Source organism: Andrographis paniculata, unplaced genomic scaffold, assembly GCF_009805555.1.
Source record: "Andrographis paniculata isolate CXL003 unplaced genomic scaffold, ASM980555v1 Contig65END, whole genome shotgun sequence".
Classification (NCBI taxonomy): Eukaryota; Viridiplantae; Streptophyta; class Magnoliopsida; order Lamiales; family Acanthaceae; genus Andrographis; species Andrographis paniculata.
In genome coordinates, this window is record NW_026137601.1 from 4,792,597 (window position 1) to 4,811,255 (window position 18,659).

At 35.9% G+C, this 18,659-nt stretch overlaps 2 protein-coding genes and 1 non-coding gene across 5 annotated transcripts; all 3 read left to right on the forward strand.

The window, feature by feature from the left end:
- Nucleotides 1–13,027: 13,027 nt before the first annotated feature.
- Nucleotides 13,028–15,552, forward strand: LOC127262629 (F-box/kelch-repeat protein SKIP4). 3 transcript variants are annotated; one of them, XM_051291408.1, is made up of 3 exons: nt 13,028–13,176; nt 13,658–14,174; nt 14,787–15,552. In XM_051291408.1, the coding sequence occupies exons 2-3, from the start codon at nt 13,699–13,701 to the stop codon at nt 15,382–15,384; spliced, it is 1,074 nt and encodes a 357-aa protein (XP_051147365.1). In that variant the 5' UTR covers nt 13,028–13,176; nt 13,658–13,698; the 3' UTR covers nt 15,385–15,552. The 3 variants fall into 3 exon arrangements, with proteins under 3 accessions (XP_051147365.1, XP_051147364.1, XP_051147366.1); XM_051291407.1 differs by having other exon boundaries at nt 13,041–13,176; nt 13,623–14,174; XM_051291409.1 differs by having other exon boundaries at nt 13,045–13,169.
- A 100-nt stretch (nt 15,553–15,652) lies between these two features.
- Nucleotides 15,653–18,522, forward strand: LOC127262628 (integrin-linked protein kinase 1-like). The gene is made up of 12 exons (XM_051291406.1): nt 15,653–16,034; nt 16,151–16,378; nt 16,576–16,650; nt 16,750–16,830; nt 16,955–17,049; nt 17,152–17,272; nt 17,340–17,419; nt 17,491–17,553; nt 17,623–17,732; nt 17,825–17,910; nt 17,998–18,116; nt 18,238–18,522. Exons 1-12 carry the CDS (start codon nt 15,999–16,001, stop codon nt 18,371–18,373), a joined length of 1,230 nt encoding a protein of 409 aa, XP_051147363.1. The 5' UTR covers nt 15,653–15,998; the 3' UTR covers nt 18,374–18,522.
- On the forward strand, nt 18,514–18,587 carry TRNAV-CAC (transfer RNA valine (anticodon CAC)). Its single transcript has one exon. It is a non-coding gene; the product is annotated as a tRNA-Val (tRNA).
- The last annotated feature ends 72 nt before the right edge of the window (nt 18,588–18,659 follow it).

Genomic DNA, 18,659 nt, shown 5'->3' on the forward strand with positions numbered 1-18,659 from the left:
ATAAAATAGGCTTAGGCTTAAAAAAAAAAATTTTTTTAATCTAGCAGGCCGACCTATTTATTATTATTTAATCCGTTAGCCAAATTTATTCTTACTTTCTTTTTTAGTCTGTCTGCTAAATTAATCACATTACTAATTTTGACAAAGTCAATAAATCAACATTTAATTATTATTCTTTTTTTCACCACTTATTTACAACGAATACCTAACTCTATTGCATTATCTCCATTCATTTACTTTTATTTCTAACCAAATTTCCAAAAATATTCCCAACTACCTATCACTTTTTCAATAAAATAATTTTTTTCTTAAACTCCATGTCAGATCCAAATGGGCTATTTTTAGTGGACGGAGGGAGTACTATTTATAAAAATATTTTTTATTATTTAAAAATGATTTTATTTTTAATAATAATATATATAAATATTATAATACTACGTATTACTAAATAATTTCAATTATGAAAAAAAAAAACAAAAATTATTTTGAATTATGAAATATGGCTGCCAAATATTGCACTCGATATTTCCTTTTTAGTTTTCATCCCTAATTTTTTCTTTTATTTTTTTAACCCTAATTCAAATACACAACCCGTCTGCGTAACACCTGCACTTATATTTGAATTTTCAACCCAATTCCTTTTCTTTACTCCTCTCTTCGACGGCCGCCGCCGACCTCCATAGCCATTACCAACTTCCTTCAATCTCCTTCACGTAGTCTCGCCATTTTTTTTTTTATTTTCCTTCTTTTTCTTCTTCCTTGTCGCTGCTGGTTGTGGAATTTGAAATATCCACTAAGGTAAAGAAAGTTTAAATATATTTTTGTTTCTTTTCCATTGTTCTTTTTTATATGAATTTCATTATATTTTTTTGTTATATTTTATTTATTTTTGTTTTTATGTTATATTTTATTTAGATGATCTATGAATAAATTTTATTTTAATTTCTTTTAAAAAAATTAAGAAATACGTTGGCATTTGCAAGAATAAGCCGTCGCCCGTCAACATGTAAATAAAATACTAACATTTATTGAACAAGTTAATATTTTTGTTTATAATATATCTCATTAATTAAATGTATTTTTTTTCATTTTCAAGCAGAAAAGGAAATCGGTCGATGAACCAAATACTTTTTGTCCTTCATCTACAAAAGACACAATGGATTTCATTTCAAGCCAACTGGTGAATGAAGATGAAAGAAGTCCAAATCAAACAAATGAAGGTGCCAATAAGATAAAAAGGAAATAAACTTCAGTTTGTATGAAATAATTTTGATGAAATTGAGGTTGCTGGAGGTGCAAAGAAAGCTATTTGCAAGTTTTGTAAAAATGTATTTGCTACTAGGGGAAGAGGTGCGAGCATAAGCCATCTACATAAACATTTAGAGGGGTGTTTGCAGAGGTCAGTACATATGGATTCACAAAAGAAATAAGTTGTTGTTCCTTTTAAGCCATCTTGTACAACCAATCCGTTTATTAGTCCCGGATTTAGATATTTTAATGAAAAGACGAGGGAAACCATTGCCACAAATATTATGGTGCATGAGTATCCTTTTAGCATTATAGAAGACGGTGCTTTTATATGGTCCTTTCAGTATGCAAATTCTGAATTTCAAAAAGTTTCTCGTAAGATGATAAGAAGTGATTGCATAGCAATATATAAGACAAAAAAGAAAACATTGAATGAATTATTAAAGAGTGTGAGCAAGATTAGCTTGACAACAAATATGTGAAAATGCAGTCATCAGGTAATTGAGTACATGGTAATCACCGGTCATTTCATAGATTCTGAGTGGAAGCTTCATAAAAAGATTTTAAGCTTTGTCAAAGTACCAGCTCCAAAGCAAAGAATTGATGTAGTCAATGCCATTTTCAAATGCTTGAAGGCTTGGGGGATCGAAGATAAATTATTTTCCGTATCAGTTGATAAAGTTTCGTATAATGACTCGTTCTTAAAGTATCGAAAAGATTACATATCACGTAGCACCAAGCTTGTCCTTGATGGAGCTCTATTTCATGTTAGATGTTGGACACACATATTGAATTTTTTTATGCAAGACGGACTTAGTCAAATCAAAGATATCATTCACAATGTTTATGTAAACTTCAATGATTCAAGATTGAAGACTTTTGGTGAAGTTGTTGAACAAAAGCATTTTAAAGAAACGAAGTTGATCATTGATTGTCCAACAATATGTAATTCTACATATTACATGTTAGCTTTCACTTTAAAAATTCAAGATTGCATTATCGGAATACCAATAAAGAGAGTTTCATTATACATTTGCACCTTCAAATAAAGATTAAGAGAAACTTGAGAAAGTTTCTATGTTTTTAGGAATGTTCGACCTAGTTACCACTGTAATCTCTGGAAGTGAATATCCTACTGCCAACCAGTATCTTTTAGAGATTTGGAAAGTGAAGCAAGTAATTGATAATGTGGCAAAGGATGTGGATCTTTTTATGACACAAATGGCAACTCAAATGAATGAAAAGTTTGATAAATATTGGAATGAGTGCAATATGTTGATGGTCATTGCAAATGCATTGGATCCGAGGGTGAAATTTCATGGTGTTGAAATATGTTTTCCAATGATACACTAGAGAAGTTGTTGCCGAGTATGTGAACAAAATGCGTGCTTCATTGCAACATTTGTATAATGATTATGTCGCCTTAAGTGTTGAAGATTCGTACTCAAATGAATGCAATATGGCTAGCAACATCTCCTCCGCCACCGCCCAATCTGAATCTACAATAGTTACTGATTTTGACCAAATTATGAGTCTTGTAAGTACAAAAAAAAACCAATTCCTGTATCAAAATCTGAATTAAATGCATATTTGGAGGACAATGTTTATATTCCTGATGAAAATATGTCTTTATTTTGTGCTTTGTAGTGGTGGATGAACAACAACATGAAATATAAAGTTTTATGGAAGATGACAGCCGATGTACTTGCAATTCCAATATCAACGGTAGCTTTAAAATCTACATTTAGTGCCGGAGGTAGAATTATTGTTCAAGATTGAATAAAGAAACTATTGAGACACTCATTTGTGGAGGAGATTGGCTTCGACATAAATACAACTTGAAAAAAAAAGGTAAATTTTATTAGTAAATATCTATTCTTTATATTATTCATCACCTACTATATGTTTTTTTTTCTAATAAAATTGTTTTTCTCATTTGAAGGTGGATGAGTTTTTAAGGAGATAAGTTTATTGATTCAAAGACATTCTTTAATATTTTGATTGCGGTATATTTTAGAATTATAATATTTTTTGAAATTTTTGTATAGATTTATTGTTTGAAAAATCTAATTTGTTAGTAAGATATTGTTGTTGCATGATGTATTTTTGTTGGAGGATTCCAGCTTTGTTTTCTGAGTTCCTCAAGATGTTTATAAATGCTCCGTAAAATTTAAAAAGTTTGCAGGTGGTTGTTTTTATATTACAGTTTTAATATTAGTCACCTGGACAGGAAGGACTTTGTTGCGGCTTATAAGCAGAAACATTTGGATATACCTCATGTTTATGCTATTGCTAATATAACATGCGATGAAATGATGAAAGGTGTTTATTCATACTTAAATATTTTTATAATAACTTACTAGCATTAATATGCCATTTATGTTGAAATGATGACTTTATATTTCTCTTGTTGCATAGCCTAGATCTGTTGTGAGTGTTGCAAATAATACAAATCAGGCGATCATCATAAGATTTGTTCATTGTTTACTTTTCCTTTTCTACCGGATCAAATTCAGAGTTATTTTCTTTATTTTTATAATTTATACTGCATTAACTTCACTGCTTTGGATATGAATTATTCAGATACATATATAATATGTATATATATATATGTATGCATGCATTTACATGTCTAACATTTACGAGTATAATTGTTAGACTGTTTTTGTACTTCAAGTTGAAGTTTTTGGATTAATCGTCTATTGAAATTTGAAGTTTTTATTTTAGGAATGGAAATGCTAAAGCCCGGAAGTTGTTTACTGATTTGTTTGCTATTTCTCTCGAGTCTTTTATTGCATTGATAAGTAAGACATTTTTTATCTTCTTGTTCTAGCATAGTGTCTTGATGCTTCGTGAAATTTTTCTATAGAGTGAAAAAAATCGGTTTGATGAGCTTCTGTACTTGAACAATTTTAGTGGTTCCAAAAATTTTGGGCGAATTTGCAATTCTTTTGCGATGACATGAACCTGAAAAGCTATGTCATTAATTTTTAAACATTTTGTTGGAATTTTCAATGTTGCTTTTTAGCTAATTGTTGTGAAACTTTATTTTAAGATAGTCAACTCAATAACAATAGAATGATAATGATGTAAACTGTTTTTTTTTTTAAACTCATTATGCAATGATCTTTATCTGTTTTTATTTCTAAACTTGTTATTGCCAATAATTTTTTTTTATTTTTTATGTGAATTGTAATATAGTTTTTTCTTTTCTGGAAAATAATACTATTATATATTGTATTTTATAGGGCAAATTAAAAATATTATTTTTGTCGTTGAAAAAATAAAATTTTTAATTATTTTGTATATAATAAATAATTGTATTTATTTTATTTTTTATTTATAGCATTTAATTCTTAAAAAAAAGAGAGAAAAAAATTATTATGCAGCATTTTAAACAGTCTTGTAAGTCAGACCAGATTTTTAAAAGGTCAGACTTGGACTTTTAAAATATTTTTTTTAGGCTTACAGGCCAGCCTTAAGCAATATATTTTTATAATAGGCTGGACAAAGTCTAGCCTATTTCAAAATAATCATTTCATTTGTATTAGTCTCCATCATTCAAGCAAGGAAATAACACCCCAATTCAATCATACCATTATGATATGACTAAACAAATGCAAGCTTGCAAGAATTAATTAGGAAAAACAATAACAAATAGAAATAGAAATTCAACAATGCAAGATATAATACAATTTTAATGCTAAAAATTCTTCAAATTGAAGGAAAAACTACCGGTCGCCTGGACCACTAAAACGGCTCCACTATAATCAAATCTAAGTACACAAGAGTGTTCTAAGCAATAACACAAAACAATGCACCAATAATCCCAAACCAGTTAAATAGAACAACAACACAAAATAACTAAAAACGAACAAATTCTTCCTAAAAAATAACTGCTACCGTCTGCCTCAAATAACTCAAATTACATACCTCTAAACAACAATTCAACCAGTAAAAACCAATAACGGAGTGTTACAAATATTGTGTCCAAATTTCACTCCAATCCGACGGTTGACGAAGCGGGAATTGTCAATTTTCTGTAATACCCCGGCCGGCTCAAACCGGAGCGTCACCGCCACGCCACACCGTAAGGCTCGTTCATCAACCAACTAGCCCTACGTTGTGGCGCTAAGGCTAAAATAACCATTACAAAATAACTATTTAGAGATTTAGAATTAAAGCGCAATGGCTTATCATTTAAATAAATAAAGTTCGAGTCAAAAGCATAAGTTGGAAATAGTTCTTAAACATTAATAATAGATTTCAAAAATATTTTAGAAGATAAAGTAGTTATAGTTCCCCCTCGATGGATCATATGACGTGGATGCATCATTTAGGTATAACTGAAACATGATCACTGACAAAAAGGTTGTAAGAAGAGGGTCAACACAACGGTTGAGTAAGCGCAATTAATCGAAGATAAATTAATACGGTATAATGCCACAAAATCATTTGAAGAAGATAATTTGAATAAGATGACACATATCACATAAGGATAACTCACACACACGAGTCTTTTAGTGCCTCCCTTATATCGCCTTTTCATTCTCAAATAATAGTGATGAGCACATCACGAAGAAAACTCCACTAGGCCTTAATCAGGGCCAGCTTGACCCGGTTTTCCAACCTTATTACTTCGTATGACACGTCACATAATTTCACATAACAAACATAGGGTCATAACCCTCAAAGGAAACTCCACAATGCGTACATAAGGGTTCGAAATCCAAAGTACACGTAAATTAATTTATTATTAGTTTGCGAGGGGCGCCATACGGCCCACAACTCTCTAGTCTCCAATATAACATACCAAGGGGGGATTGTACGCAATTCATCCCTCCATCACGGATGACGGTCTAAAGACCTTTTCATCGTGAATGACGGGCACCTCGGAATCACCCTAAAAGGGAACCCGCCATATCGATCCCTCGACCTAGCCCATTCAGGATCTAGTTCAAGGTTAGCTAGTTATCCTAAAATACCGGTATACCCTCACGTGTTTGCAAGGCACAGAGTGGAAGGCTATGCCTTATCATCCAAACAATCGACGAGTTGATTGGACTCGACGGGTAGTTTCAATTACCAATTTGACCAAATACTCAACATGCTCCTAGGCAAATTTCAAAAAGAGTGTTTTAACTCAAAATATTTCAATTATCAACATTTAACCATGCAAAATAGGATATTAGACCCAAGAAGTTCGTTATAATCTCACTTTATTTCGCCAAATAAATATTCGAAAAATATGTCAATCACAATAGACATGGTCTAACTCCAAAAAATCATAATATTTAAATATAATCGTAAATCTTTTTCCAAAAACCATAACTAGGTTAGCGCAAAACTAGGGTTTCAAACACAACCCATAAATTCTACGATTTTTAATTTACAATTCAATAATAATCTTCACATAAGCCTTAGATGACATTATAATCAATTTCCTAAAAGAAATTGGCAAAACTTAATACTTTTAGGGCAAACACATTTGACAATAATTTTGAAAATATATCAATAGAAGGGGTCTAAGGATTAGAACATATCAATCTATCTAAGATTAATCCCACTTACCTTAAGAGAAAAGACCAAAACGAAGAGTTTTGGAGAAAAGGGACTCCAAGGAAGAAGGGGGTTGGCTGGCAGCATGCGTTCTGCTGTGCTGCCTCTGTTCTTTTTTTATTTTATTTTATATTATTAAACATAAAAGACTTGGACTCATCCTCTATATATATATATATATATATATAGACACTCTAACCTGAACATGCTATATCTTAACAAAATATAGATACGCTATATCTTATCAAATCTACACTTAGATATGATAAATCTTAACAAATTATAGATAAAGATACCTAAATTAAGAGATACTGATAAACTAAATCTAATTTATTATTTATTTTACCCTAAACTCAATTTTATTCCTAATTTACAGCCAATTCCTTAATTTCTTACACCAAAAGCTCAAAATAAATTAGGTCTAAAATAATATTGTCCTACTCCGGCGTCGAAGTCCGCACGTTCCGGCAAACTTCCGGCGAGTATTTTTACGGGGTATTACATGGACCACTAAAACGGCTCCACTATAATCAAATCTAAGTACACAAGAGTGTTCTAAGCAATAACACAAAACAATGCACCAATAATCCCAAACCAGTTAAATAGAACAACAACACAAAATAACTAGAAACGAACAAATTCTTCCCAAAAAATAACTGCTACCGTCTGCCTCAAATAACTCAAATTACATACCTCTAAACAACAATTCAACCAGTAAAAACCAATAACGGAGTGTTACAAATATTGTGTCCAAATTTCACTCAAATCCGAATCGTCAATTTTCTGAAGTTGTGCATTGTGTTGCGGAAATAGCTGCTCGTTGGTGTTTATTTGTGTTCTAAAATCAATTTGAAATCCATCTACTCTGCTGCATCCTTTACCCTAATATGATTTACAAATAAATTTTAGGGGAAAAATCAATTTTGGTCCTAATATAACCAAAATTCATCAATTTTGGTCCCAATATAAAAATCTTATCAATTTTGGTCCCAATATAACCAAAACTCATCATTTTTGGTCACAATATACAATCTTTATCAATTTTAGTCTCAATATAACCAAAACTCATCATTTTTGTCCCAATATAATCAAACTTTATCTTTTTTGGTCCCACCGTCAACAAACTAATGGAAAATGCTGACGTAGACTTAACGGAGTCGAGCTGGCAGGTGACCTGGAATAAACACGGCCGTGTACCATACAACACGCCCGTGAACATACAAGTCAGCATCCGCCAGTCACTATACACGGCCGTGTGACATTTAACACGGTCATGTTTCCTGCATGTGTCTACACACGACCGTGTGAATAAAATGAACACAGCCGTGTTCATCTGAAAGGCAATTCCCACGACTACACACGGCCGTTTTATACGTGTCACACAGCCGTGTTAGTGTTCACGGCCATGGACTCAGGCTGTGTTTCTGCCACGGCCGTGTGTTGTTCTGACACGGCCGTGTTGGCGTCGTCTTTCTGCAACGTTTCTTCTTCCCAGCCATGTTGTCCATCTACATTTTATTTCTCACGGCGAAAAAGACGACGAAAAAGATTTCTACTCATTTGGTAAGTAAAGTATACAATATATTTTATCTTCTATCGATTATATGTTGATATAATTTATAGTTTTAGTGTTTTTTTAGGGTTTTTTAAGTTGTGTGTTTAGTGATATATGATGTATATGTTTTACGTTGATTATATAGATATTTATTTTTTTGCATATTTTGTTTGAATCTTATATTTATAATTTTTAAGTATTGTATTATTATTGTTTTCTTAGTTATATTTTTTTTAGTATTCTTGTAGGTGAAGAAAATATTTATCGAAAATATGATTGAGAAGGGAAAAAATATACAGTTAGATCAAGAAGATATGAGAGAAGAAGAATTGGAGTTTGAAGATCCCGATTATTTGATGAAAGAGGAGGATATGGAAGCTAATTTAATAGATCATTTGTTATACGAAGATATGGTAGATGATGAGGAGATGAATGAGGATCTATCTATTATGGTACGTCAAAATTTTGACGATGAGATGTCTTTGGAAGATTCACACGAAAATGATCTCACAAGTATTACCGGGTCCGATACAGAGCTCAACGATTCTCAAACAGTGTACGATCCATCTACCAAGTACAATCCATCGTTTGTACTCGGGATGATTTTCAGTTCGAAGAAAGAGTTTAAAGAGGCCATCCAAAATCACGCTATCTTGACGATGAAGACTCTATGTTTTGTCATCCAAAATCACGCTATCTTGACGATGAAGACTCTATGTTTGGTCAAAAATGACAAAAGAAGAATGTATGTTCGATGCTCAGTTCAAAGTTGTAATTGGAGAATAAATGCTTTGAAAGTGAGCGATCAATCGACATATCAAATCCGAACCTATCAATCAAAGCATGATTGTATGTGTGATTTAAATGTCAAGAATGTAAAGTCTTCATAGCTTGCGAAAAAATACGAACCGTTGTTTCGATCGGACCCTTCAAGACATGTGAAATGATTTAGAGTTGATGTTTCCGAAGATATTAGATGCAATGTATCCTATCAACAAGCATATAGGGCAAAGAAGAGAGCACTCAAAGCAATTGATGGTGATGCAGAGGAGCAATATGGAAAGTTGTGGGATTATGCTGAAGCACTAAGGGAATCGAATCCGGGATCACGCGTCTCGATGGAGTTGGAAAGGGAGTTTATAAATGGACGATGACGATTTAGCAAATATTATATATGTTTCAAATCGCTTGTTCTTGGATTTCAGTCCGGTTGTCGACCTGTGATTGGGGTCGATGGATGTCATTTAAAGGGTCCGTGTCAAGGTATCTTGTTAACTGCGATTGCAATTGATCCCAATAACTAATTATTTCCTTTGGCGTATGTTGTTGTTGGGAGTGAGACACGTGAGGCATGAGAATGATTTTTCATGCTGCTGAAAGATGATCTAGATATAGAACGTGATGAGTCGTATACATTCATATCAGACAAACAGAAAGGACTTGTTCCTGCTATGGAAAAGATTTTTCCCGGATCAAAAAAAAGATTTTGTGTACGACATCTTTACGGTAATATGAAAAGTGCTGGATTCAAGGGACTTGCATATAAACGACTTATTTGGATGGCAGCAGATGCAACCACGGTTCCCGAGTTCGAGGATGCTATGAAGGAGATCAAAGAGTTAGATGAAAGATGTGTAGATTGGTTGGCCGACAAGCCACCTTCACAATAGTCGAGGTCATATTTTGCGACATTTTCAAAGTGTGATATGATTTTGAACAACTTGTGTGAATCTTTCAATAGTATTATATTGGATGCAAGAGATATGCCAATTTTGCCTATGTTGGAATGGATTAGGAGATATATGTTGTCACGGCTTGCAAAACGGAGAGAAATGGCACTTCGAAAATGGGAAAATATGCGATTTTGCCCCAAAATAGTAAAAATCATGGAAAAAAATATTCAAGAAGCTTCATCATGTGTTCCAGTTAAGGCTGATGATTGGACCTACGAGGTGGGTTGTTCCGATGGCAGCAGGTTTGTAGTGGATATTTTGAAGAAATCGTGCGGGTGTAGAAAATGGGATTTATGTGGAATTCCTTGTCGTCATGGAATGAGTGCCATCTGCGGTCAACAACTAGATCCAGCGGACTTTGTTGATGAAGTATACAGTGTTGAGAACTTCAAAAGGGTTTATTCATATTCTATTGGCCCCATGAATGGAGCACAACTGTGGCCGAAAACTGGTTTGCCTCCACCATATTATATTTTGTAATAATGATTTATACTTGAAATTATATATTATTTGATTTTTTGGTTGCCTTTTGCATGGATATTTTGCGCAAAATAAATTTTTAATTTTGCATTTTATTTTTAATGTAGAGTAATAATGGCTGGGGGTAAGGGTAAGGGCAAGAGAATTCGAAAAGATGCAAGTTCTTCAGCGAGAGTGGATACAACAGATGATTTTTTAGGTTTTGGTGAATTAGAACACACCGAACGTTACGAAAGATTTAGGAGCAGATCTTTTTCAAAGAGCAAATATATCGATTGGAATGTTTTGGCTATGTTGGGAATGCGGGAGGAGGTAGAGGCTTTAGTTTCGGTTGGAGCGTGGGTTCGTTTTTTTTCAGATTGTGGAGCCGAGTTACAAAAATTTAACTTTAGAGTTTATGTCAACTCTTGATTATGGATCGGTGAACTATAATTACGAAAAACCTAAGACTTTGACGTTTAGATTACTGGGAAAGATGTTTTCGATATCATTCGCCGATTTTTCAGTGATAATGGGTTTATATGACCGGGACTTTGTGGAAACGGATGACTTCGAAGCCTTGCCTACTCTTATGCCTATTCAATCTGCCGTGTACTGGTCCCAAATTAGCACCGAAGCGGCTTACAATTCTGCACGTTCTAAGGCATCGACTCTTCGGTACCCGCCACTACGGTATATACATTATATTCTAACTCACTCACTTTCCGGTCGGGGCGAGAGCACTGGGGTAGTTTCGAATATTGATTTATGTTATCTTTGGAGTATGCTAGAGCGTCACCCTATAAATTTGGGTTTTATGCTTGCTCGATTTATGATATATCAGGTCGAGGATGGCCGTTTGGAAAAAATCTCTCTTGGTCCGTATGTTACTCGACTGGCAAGGGGTCTTGGGCTTTTAGAGGAAGAGATTGAGGATCCGATTTGTGTCAGCAGCCTTGTGGTTTTCGAACGTTGCAGATGATGGGTATGGTTAGGAAGGTGACGAAGGGAGAAGTAGATATATATGTATTGATTGATAGGGTTGATGCACCAGGAGATGGGGTTGATCAGCTTCCAGGTGATCAGGGTAAGCCAGAGGGTGATCAGGGCAGAGGATGATCAGCCGCACCGCATTCAGATACCCATTGACAGGTCAGCCATTGATGATTTACGCATGGATATGCATCGCCGTATGGACGAGTTGCAAATGGAGGTGCATCGCCAGATGGATGGCATGCGGTTGGAGATGAGATCTTCATTTTCCCGTATTTTTCAGCATCTCTCCATTCCTATTTCACCAAACGATGGTGCTCCTCATGCATCTACACCGGGACACGGCGATGTCACAATTGATACAGATGCTTTGTTTGCGGATCATCCAAACAGAAACGAGGACGTGTAGCTTTCTGTTTTTTTGTATTTTGCGTGTAATATGTAATGATTTTTTGTTTTAAATATGTATTAATCCTTACAGTAATCTAAAGACTGATGTTTAGGCTATTTTTACTAATTTTAATTTAAACTTGAAAATTGGTTAAACTTCAATCGGTTAAATTGGTTAATCGCCAGACAGAAAGATACACGCCCTTATGAAACTTCACACGGCCGTGTAAAATACGGGGGAGATAACAGAAATAACGACGCCAACATGGCCGTGTCACAACAACACACGGGCGTGGCAGAAACACAGCCTGAGTCCATGGCCGTGAACACTAACACGGCCGTGTGTAGTCGCGGGAATTGCCTTTCAGATGAACACGGCCGTGTTCATTTTATTCACACGGCCGTGTGTAGACACAGGCAGGAAACATGGCCGTGTTAAATGTCACACGGCCGTGTATAGTGACTGGCGGATGCTGACTTGTATGTTCACGGGCGTGTTGTATGGTACACGGCCGTGTTCATTCCAGGTCACCTGCCAACTCGACTCCGTTAAGTCCACGTCAGCATTTTCCGTTGGTTTGTTGACGGTGGGACCAAAAAAGATAAAGTTTGATTATATTGGGACAAAAAAATTATGAGTTTTGGTTATATTGGGACTAAAATTGATAAAGATTGTATATTGGAACCAAAAATGATGAGTTTTGGTTATATTGAGACCAAAATTGATAAGATTTTTATATTAGGACAAAAATTGATGAAGTTTGGTTATATTGGAACCAAAATTGATTTTTTTCCTAAATTTTATAATTGAAAAAAAAAAAAAAAATTTCACATAGGAGTGACCGGCCCAACAATGTGATGTATCATAACAAATAATTATTTTTTATATTAAATAAAATGTAGATATTTAATTTAATTTAATAGTTTTGAAAAGTGAAAACAAAACGATGAAGAGTACTATGCCTATCTAAAGGAGCAGGACCTTCAAAATGTATGCAGGCAGCTTTCAAAGGCCTCAACTCAACGATGGCCCAATAAATTTTATTGCTATTGATCGATAACCCAATTTTATTTTATTTTTTAGTACCCAGAAATTTGTACATATTCGAAACCGACCCCACGGACACGAGAAGAGAGCGTGGATTTTGCATTTCACCTCTGCTTGTTTCGTGATTCTCGGACGACCCATTTCGGAATCGCGGTTGAATTTCAGAAAGCCACCAGTTCCTCAGGTGACTGGTGAGTTCGTGGATAGGCTATTTAATTTATGGAAATTTGCTTGTGGAAAATTTAATTCCATGCGTTGTTGAACTTCGATACGTATGTTTTTCGGCGGAATCTGACGTCGTCTTTGTGAATTCACCGATTCTCTATGTTTATTAATTGGCACAGCTGGTTGAAAACTGGAAATTTAGGTGATTGCTTATTCTCGTCGGCATCATTTTTTGATTGTGATGACTCAATTGCGATGATAACCTATATATATATATATATATATATATATATGTAAAATATGTGGAAGATGCTTCCGTAATACCTCAAAGTAAAATTTGAGTGGTGGTTTGGATTTTGCATAGGGTTTTTTGATGAATTATTTCTGCAATATTACCTCTGTTTATTTTTTTTATGATAATCATCCCAATTACTTTTGATTTTAGCTTCTTTGTGGATTTTGTTATGTTCAGTTTCATATTTTAACTAAGAGATGTACATCTGAAAGGTTCATCAAAAGCATGACTTCTGTAGAAATCTTCTGATGAAATGAGTAATGGCATGGAACTCAATATGCACATCATTCGATCCGAAAACCCTGCATTGCTGCCAGGACTTCCAGACGACGTCGCACTTTGTTGCTTGGCAAGAGTTCCCCGGTGGTTCCATCCGATCCTCAACTGTGTGTCCAGGAGATGGCGGAAGTTGTTATGTGGTGAGGAATTGCATCAGTACCGGCTTAAGCATCACCTAGAAGAGACTTGGGTTTATGCTTTATGTAGGGACAAGAATGAGCAGCTTTGTATGTATATGTTGGATCCTAACCAACTGAAGAGGGGTTGGAAGCGAATTGATGGCCTCCCGGTTCGCTTCTTCAAGAGAAATGGCGTTGGATTTGAAGTATTGGGTAAGAAAATTTACCTATTTGGAGGCTGTGGTTGGATTGAGCCAGCAACTGATGAGGTGTACTGTTATGATGGTTCGGCTAACATGTGGTCTAGAGGGAGTTCCCTATCCACAGCTAGGTAACATATTTGCTGAAAACTGTCTTGGGATGTTGGATAATTAATGGAAACATATATTTTTATACTTCGGTACATTTTTAGCATTGTTTGCTGGATTTTCTTGCGAAATTTTTTTATTTTTGTTGTTGGAATTTTCATTTATGTAATTCTGATTTCTGTAGAATTAGGAGTGAGGGAAGAAAGAAAACACAAGTATGTCGGCATAATTTGGTCATCAGGTTTATATGCTCAAACCATAGTTGTAGATAGCATCACAGCGTACCATGGAGCCAGGACGAGCGACTGATAAATAAAACCGTTGCCTCAGAATTATGAATATTCTAATAATCATTTGGGTATTCAAATTATGAAAGAATATTAATCCTTGATTGTTGACATTTATCATTGAAGCTAATGTCCTCCCACTCTTCATATGAATTCTTTTATATTCTTATGTTGATTACTCTGATTACAAACAAACAACTTTTCTGAACTAGGAATTTATGTTAAAACCTGGAGATGATCCAAAACCTCTTTGATTTTGCAACTTTTAAGGACTTTGTTACGTTAGTACTAGTTTAAGCTGTCGTCCAGTGTATTGATTTATGTTTATTTCTTGTCTTTGATTGTTAGGTCCTTTTTTGCTTATGAAGCTTTGGATGAGAAAATATATGCCATTGGCGGGATCGGGTCAGAATCTAGTAATCCACAATCTTGGGATATTTACGACAGCCACACCGATCATTGGAGCTCACATGTGGATCCTAATGTCATCCCAGAGATTGAGGATTCTGTAGTCTTGGATGGAAAGATTTACATTCGGTGTGCCATCTCACCTGTATCCTCACATGTGTGCGCCCTTGTATATGACCCATCGAACAGTACCTGGCAGCATGCCAATGCTGACATGGCCAGCGGATGGCGTGGCCCAGCAGTTGTAATAGACGGGATCTTGTACGTGTTGGAGCAAACCTCAGGGTTGAAACTAACTATGTGGCAAGCAGAAGCCAGGGAATGGATAGCATTAAGGCGACTTTCAATGCATCTCGTGACCCCACCCTGTCGACTTGTTGCAATTGGGAAAAAGATCTTGGTTGTTGGTAAGGGACTCGGAACAGTGATGGTTGACATCGAAAATGCAAGCTGTGTTGAAGGCGTTCTGTTAAGTTCTTCCATTTTGAAATTGAATTGTGATTATGAAGTGATAAGCTGTAAATCTCTTTCTGTTTGATTGTCTTCCTGGGATTCTTCGCTTACTCGATGCATTAAATATCAAGTATAAGGAGGAATTGTTCAGAGACCATTTGAAATTACTAATGATGATTTGCACTAGCTACAATGATAGAAAAGATGTGTATCATTTTTTCATTTTGATATATATATGTTTGAATTTAGTGCTCATCTTCTTGTGCTATTGATGCATTGGTTGAATTCATGAGAAAAGCTTAAGCTTTCAATTGCTTGGCATGTCCAGAAAAAGCTTCAAGCTCTCTCCAATGGATAAGGTTAGTGAAGAAACAAGAATTGCATCATTCCCAGGTTGCCAAAATTGGAAAAAAATTGAGGAAATAGTGTTTTTAGCCAGTCACCATGGACGAAGAGTCCAAAGCATTCAATTTTCCAGTTGGGACTGCAAGGCAAGAAAAACACTGGAAATAAGACAGATTTTCCAGTATCTTCTTTCTTGGGATTGTCAGCTTCTTTGGACTGTTTCCAGATCTGAATCAACTTTGTTTGGATGGTCTATCTTTATGCAAAGCTGTCTTTTACTTTTGATCTCTTCACCCAGTGTTTGTAGGATTGCCTCTGAGATTCTGGTGAGCTAATTTCGACTCTCTTTCGCCCATGGAAGATAACAGGCATCAATCCTCTCTTCATAAGGTATTATTTTTCTGACTGGTACTATGTTACTTTTGCATATACAGATGTTTGGAAAGCTGCATCTTCCGATTCGGTTAGAGTGTATCTTCTGGTTGTGTATCTGTTATCTTTTGCAGCAAGAGATTATCGACAGGGAAGGCCCATACCGTCTCCTTTTTTGTTCGGGGAAGGGCGATAAAGCTGGAGTCATGCAGGAGCTCACAAAAGGCGTCAACGCAAATCTGGCAGATTACGATAAAAGAACAGCACTACACTTGGCATCGTGTGAAGGGCGTACGGAGATAGTCGTTCTCCTTCTTCAGAAAGGAGCTGATGTGAACTCCATGGATCGGTGGGGTCGAACTGTGAGTACATACATGCCTTAGTTTTGTTCAGTACAAGCTCAATTTGCCTTGATAACATCACCTGTGCCTCAGTAAAGTCGATGAAAACTAGCATACTATCCAAGGCTCTGTTTCTCATATTTTTTATTCGCGTGAACTTGCTTCCAGAAACTTGATTATCTAAAAATTTAATAGGTCGTATGTTGAAAACCTTGCAGCCACTCTCGGATGCGTGTAGCTTTGGCCATCAGGATATCTGCGAAATTCTGAAAGCACACGGTGGAACTGATCCGGTATATCCATTTCAGCACTGCTACGAACATTTTTCGTGATGGTAGTTGAATACTTGGTCTGCGAGTCGATGATTCTGAGAAATATCTCACTTGTTACAGATGGGAGTTGACTCTCAAACAGAATGCTGTCAGATAGACCCTACAGAAGTAAACATGGAGGAAGCAACTCTCATTGGTGAAGTAATTTTCTCTAAATTTACAAGCCAAGGCTATTTCCTATTAAGCCACCGATTTTCTCTGTTAACAAAGCCTCTCGACGGAAGTCTAGTTTTTTTCTGATGAGAATACTCCCGGTTTTTAAAAGGGCGCTTATGGTGAAGTTTATTTACTCAAGTGGCGTGGTACTGAAGTTGCAGCCAAAACCATTCGGTCTGCCATTGCTTCGAACCCAACAGTGAAGTGAGTTATCCTATCCAAATTCTACTGCTTCTATTCTGACATAGTTACTGGCTCTATTCAGTTACTGCATATCTCGATACTCATTGTGGCTCGGCTCTTCAGGGAAAACTTCCTGAAGGAATTAGCCCTCTGGCAGAAACTGCGCCATCCCAACATAGTTCAGTTCCTCGGCGTTCTTAAGCACCCCGATCGCCTGATCTTGATAACCGAGTACCTACGAAATGTAAGATCCACCTTGGCAATTAGCATTTGTTTCTGAATAAATCTATTAAATGCACTGGAAATTGTAGGGAAGTTTATACGATATACTGAGAAAGAAAGGAAGACTCGACCCCTTGACTGCCGTTGCATATGCTTTGGATATAGCACGGTATGTACGTTGAAATCATTAAGAAGATTATTGGGTTTTCGGGTTTGTGTAAGATTCAAAGTTTCCTGCAGAGGGATGAATTATCTGCATCAACATAAACCTCACTCGATAATCCACCGCGATTTGACACCAAGGTATCGATCCCTGTACTTGCTGCTTGGACATATTCGATAATGCTGCATAATCAAAGGTTTTTTTCCCAGAAATGTGCTGCAGAATGAGGCGGGGCGACTAAAAGTCACGGATTTTGGTCTAAGCAAAATTATACTGGGCAAGAATACCGGATACAAAATGACCGGCGGGACAGGATCGTGTATGAATCATTAGTTGTGATGAGAAAGAAAATTAGTAATCTTCGATTGTTTGTTTCGAAACTCATGAGATGACTCTTTCTGCATACGGCAGATCGCTACATGGCTCCAGAAGTCTACCGGAGAGAATCATACGGACAAAGCGTGGATGTCTTCTCGTTTGCACTAATTCTCCACGAGGTAAATGCAAAACACCATAACTTCGATTTTGAATTATCCAGAGATTGCCTTATGACTTTCTTGCTTTAACGAATGTTCTGTGTATAGATGTTCCAAGGAGGACCCTCGAATACAGACGGAAATCCAGAAAAACTTGCCGACAAACGAGCATACGAGAACTCAAGACCACACCTACCATCCATTGTTTACCCGGGACCGATCAAAAAGTGAGCGCATCAATTTCATCAAGATTATCATTATCGATATCATCAAGATCAGCATTATCATGGTGAGTATGATCAAGATCATCGTCAGTTTGATCTGATCCATGATCTCTGTGGACTGCAGGCTTCTTCAAGATTGCTGGCACAAGAGCCCCGATCAAAGGCCGACGTTCGAAGATATCATCGAGCACTTGGAGCGCATTCAAGAGAGGCTGATGCAGCAGGGGTCGTGCTCCTGCAGTGGCTGTGGCATCTTATGAACAACGCCTTACCTCTTTCAGTTGCCGGCTGCTACTACTATTACTATTACTTTTACTTATATATGTTTTGGAGAAATAAATTTAAATTTAGTAATTTTTAATTTGTATAAAATTAATGTTGAATAAAAATAAATAACCAGGTCTGGGTGGTGTAGTTGGTTATCACGCTAGTCTCACACACTAGAGGTCCCCGGTTCGAACCCGGGCTCAGACATTTTCAAATGCGTTTTTTGATCGGTACTTTTATCCTTTTTACTTTTCACAAATTTACTCATAAAACTAAACC

What these genes read in the sequence shown, in the direction of transcription:
- LOC127262629 (XM_051291408.1), top strand. Translation starts at nt 13,699, where the DNA reads ATGAGTAATGGCATGGAACTCAATATGCACATCATTCGATCCGAAAAC. An exon ending in AGTTCCCTATCCACAGCTAG is followed by an intron (nt 14,175 to 14,786) that starts GTAACATATTTG and finishes TTTGATTGTTAG; the next exon opens with GTCCTTTTTTGCTTATGAAG.
- LOC127262628 (XM_051291406.1), top strand. Translation starts at nt 15,999, where the DNA reads ATGGAAGATAACAGGCATCAATCCTCTCTTCATAAG. An exon ending in GCTTCGAACCCAACAGTGAA is followed by an intron (nt 17,050 to 17,151) that starts GTGAGTTATCCT and finishes TCGGCTCTTCAG; the next exon opens with GGAAAACTTCCTGAAGGAAT. An exon ending in TATGCTTTGGATATAGCACG is followed by an intron (nt 17,420 to 17,490) that starts GTATGTACGTTG and finishes AGTTTCCTGCAG; the next exon opens with AGGGATGAATTATCTGCATC.